Consider the following 4,004-nt stretch of genomic DNA (forward strand, 5'->3'; position numbering starts at 1 on the left):
GTCTGTGTGTCCAGCAGCAGTCGGGCAGGACGCCGACGCCGCCGCAGCAGTACGGCGCCGCGCCGCTCAAGGCGCACAACGGCCTGCACGCCTCGCCCGCGCACCTCGCCAGCGCCGCCGCGCACGCATACGCACAGGACGGTAAGACAGTCCAGTACAACACCACTCTACTACCTAACAAGATCTGCCAGAATACTAAAAGTTACAGTTAGTCATTAGACATCACATAAGGTACAGATAAAATTAAAGTCTTGTGATAGTTTTAATTGTCTTAAATGGGAGATTCTTTAGTATATATCTCTTACCTCATATGTCTTCGAAATGTTAAGTGACAACTTCTAGTACATTCTTTGAAGATCCTGGAACTCTCTTCTGTTGCTTAACCACAAAAAGGCTTTTAGTGTGTCATGCCGCACATAATCTTGTCTTTCTCGAAAAAAGCAATGTCTTTTGAAATGTTTCCTCACCCTGACACCCAAAAAGGATACCTCATATCTTGCAAACTGTCTTCAGTTCACTTTTAGGAACCTACCAAATTTTAGAAGTTAGTAGTAGTAGTAGTAGTGTAGAAGTTAGTAGGCTTTAATAAATCACGCTGGTCCAGATTACTAATATCCATGTTGTATTGTGTGCGGTGCAGACCGGCAGTCTGCGGGCGGCACGCTGCGCCGACAGCGGCTGGAGAAGATGGCGGTGCCGCCGCCTGATGTCACCGTGCTGCACCAGGGGAACTGCAACCAGGTAACATACTGACAAAAAAATAATTCCATAGGTTATTTCTCTGCATCAAATATTAATAGTCCTGGAAAGGGTAGATGTACTTTGGTTTTTGTTACTTGATGATGAGTGGGAAGGGAAGAAGGGCTTTAACATAGCCTTCATTAATAAGTCATGCGACTGTCTAACGCCCTAAAATGCCAAAATAAGGACAAATGTTAATCTTTATAGCTATCATAATCAGGATTTCTCCCACCTTGTCCTACTCCCGTAGGTTGCAGAGGGTTTTCAATACTCCAAATAACTCTATCATACGTTATCTCATCACTTCCTTCTTGATCATGTCACCTTTCATGCAATTCATCACCTTTTTGGTTTTCTTCACACTCATAAAAAACTATCAAAAACATCTGTTTGTACCATACTTAGTTTGCAATACGTCAATTAATAGATAAAATTTCTTTACAGCACTCTCAAATGTCACAGACGCCGTCAATAAAGCAGCCACAATCTATCTTAAAAGACCCATCGCGACACAAGTACACATCGTACAGTCCCGCGGCGCCGCTCGGCACGCCGCACAGCGCGCCGCACAGCGCGCCGCACGCCTCCAGCCAGATACTGACAGTGCAGACGCTGGACGTGCCGCAGTACGGCACCATACGGAAAGACAAGAAACAGAACGTCACTATCGACGAGTCCTACAACAAGAGAACTGAAACACACGTCGTCTAAACTAGGGTTGTAACGGACACCAATTTAACGGAAGCGGATGCGGATTCGGATGTGGAGGCGAACGGCTTCACCTCTCAAGCGGAAGTTAACGGAATCGGAAGCGGAGGTCATAAAATATTAATTGCAATTTATTCGTGAATTAATTCAAAATATTGATTGGTACATAATTAAAAGATACAGTTTGTTATACGAGTACAAATGTAGTATGACAATTACAGTTGATATGACTCTCGCGCGCATAAACGGTACCTAATCGCCCCATTCGTGATAAAGACGTATATAAACCTCCGTTATAACTCCGCATAAGAAATATCGGAAGCGGAAACGGATGCGGAGTTATCATTCTTGCGGAAGTGCCTCACTTGCGGATGCGGAAGCCGAGTTCCGTTACAACCCTATTCTAGTAATAATGTGCGAGAACTATACGAGTGTACGAGTACAGAGTGTTATAACTATAGACGAGTGAAATGAGTGAAGTGTAAATATGTGAACTAGTTAAAATTTTTAGATAGATTTAAAAATTTCATTAAATGTGATACGATTAGTATCGAAGTGCGTGTGAAATCGATTTTCGATTCGATAGACGTCCAAGACATGAACGGTTGTTTCGTATTCGTTAGAGTAACGAGTTTCTTATCGATTCCCGCGACGGATCTCTTTTTTTTTTTAATTAAGCATTTCTTTAAGTACTAATTGTTACGGATATTGTCTTTTACATTTTATGGGAAAATTGTAAATTTTCGCCCCCAGTTTTGAGAATTGTTCGTAAGGCGTTGATTCGCATATTGTTATTGAAATTAAAAAATATATTTTGAAACTTATTCAATGTGCAAACCTTGCTTAGGGGGATAATCTTTTTAATTAAGTAATGTTGAAGCGTCAATTGTATTATTTGTCACATTGTCAGACAAGAGAAAACAAAACAATGTAATTTAGAAATAAGTATGTCAAAGAATAACACAAAAATGTAAACGTCAAAAAAATGTCAAACCACAGATTAAAAACAAAAATGACAGATCTAAAGATTTTGAATTTGCAAAAAAATAACACGAAGTAAATGTGCGTCAAATTTTTAAGTTGACATTTTTTTTGCAATAAACTAACCGTAAATTAGTAAACATTGTAAATATGATTGCCTTTTTTTACTACATTGTTTTTTTTTTAATTAATTTAAAATTGTAACGTACTTTATTTTGGTGAAAATTGACATTTCGATGTGTCAATTTACTTTGGAATTTGACAGTGGAAAGGTATCGACAGAATTGTGACGCGATGAAATATTAATTTTTTTTTTTTAATTTCGGCAAAGGTTTGACAGTTGGGGTTGGACCCTTTTTTGGACCTTTATATTTGAACCTTTAATGTTTTAAATTATTTCCGCTACTGTAAATAAATGTGAATGAATACTCAAATTGCGAACTGACAATAAACGATAAGATTTTTTTTTTAATTAACTTAATATATTTTATCTCCCAGCTTAAATTCATTGTAAATAAATTATGATAATTGTAATTTTTCTATTAAATTAATAGCTTTTCTACTCCAAAATTTAATCGGTTTTAATATGAATACCAAAGTTTTATTAATTTTATTTTTACTCTTAAGCAACTTGATTAATTTTTATTTTTTTTATCTTTCGTCAATATTTTGTGTAACAAATAGAAATAAATAAAAAACAGACTGAATGGATACTTTGAAATTCTAACATTTTTTTCTTTTTTTAAATTTAAAAGAATCCATCCAATGACGAAATACGACTTTATATTTACAGATGGGTCATATAATGTTACAACCAATCAAATTTGAATAAAAAAATAATAACATTTTTTTTGTTTTATTTTCTTCCTTTATTTTTTTTTAATATTCAAATTAAATATTCAATTATTGAGTACATATCAAAAAAAAGTTTTTTTTTAATTCGCTATCATGCCAGTTGTTTTATCTTTTTAAGCATTATTTGCGTAAACATTAGTTAGTAATTGTAGCTATGTTAAACGTCCTTCTATATTAAGCGATAAATTTAGTCAAGTATAAACCGTGCCTTATACTTTTACGCCATTTTGAGATTAAAATATCAATGTATTTGCCAAAAAAAAAAACGTTAGACTTAAATGGAACGAACTTTTCTAGATTTTAAGCTATGAAAATTTCTTCGTTATCTCAATATAAATATCGTTAAAATAATTAAATTGTTCTTGGTTAATAAATACATTAAACCATTTAAGTTAAAATCTTACATTTTTTATTTTTTTTATTATACCTGTCAAAAGCGACAGTTAACTAATCTTTGCCATTTGGCAATAAAGTCACAAAAACCAAAAAACCAAATCTAAATTAAATAAAAATCTGTTTTAATTTAAATTATCTTTATTTAGTTACGATTTCTAATATAAGAATAGATTTAGGGATACAGATTAAGAAAAAAGGAATCGATCGTTTCTTTAAAAAATACACAAAAATTAGAAACTAAACAGAGTAAATAGCAAATTACATACAAACAACATTAAAAATTAAATGTGGCAGAATTAAGAAAAAACGCCAAATATCTTTGG

The 4,004-nt window shown here is 34.2% G+C and overlaps 2 protein-coding genes across 2 annotated transcripts in view; both read left to right on the plus strand.

Annotated features, from left to right (window-relative positions):
* LOC106108688 (nephrin) overlaps positions 1 to 212 on the plus strand; it is a 196,369-nt gene extending 196,157 nt beyond the window's left edge. The window contains exon 25 of the mRNA XM_013289946.1: positions 29 to 212. Within this exon, the coding sequence (XP_013145400.1) occupies positions 29 to 212 (184 nt within the window). The remainder of the gene's footprint in view (positions 1 to 28) is intronic.
* Positions 11 to 2,377, plus strand: LOC106108769. The gene is made up of 3 exons (XM_013290030.1): positions 11 to 141; positions 641 to 741; positions 1,186 to 2,377. The coding sequence occupies exons 2-3, from the start codon at positions 688 to 690 to the stop codon at positions 1,450 to 1,452; spliced, it is 321 nt and encodes a 106-aa protein (XP_013145484.1). The 5' UTR covers positions 11 to 141; positions 641 to 687; the 3' UTR covers positions 1,453 to 2,377.
* Positions 2,378 to 4,004: the final 1,627 nt, after the last annotated feature.

Source organism: Papilio polytes, unplaced genomic scaffold, assembly GCF_000836215.1.
Source record: "Papilio polytes unplaced genomic scaffold, Ppol_1.0 DF821400.1, whole genome shotgun sequence".
Lineage (NCBI taxonomy): Eukaryota > Metazoa > Arthropoda > Insecta > Lepidoptera > Papilionidae > Papilio > Papilio polytes.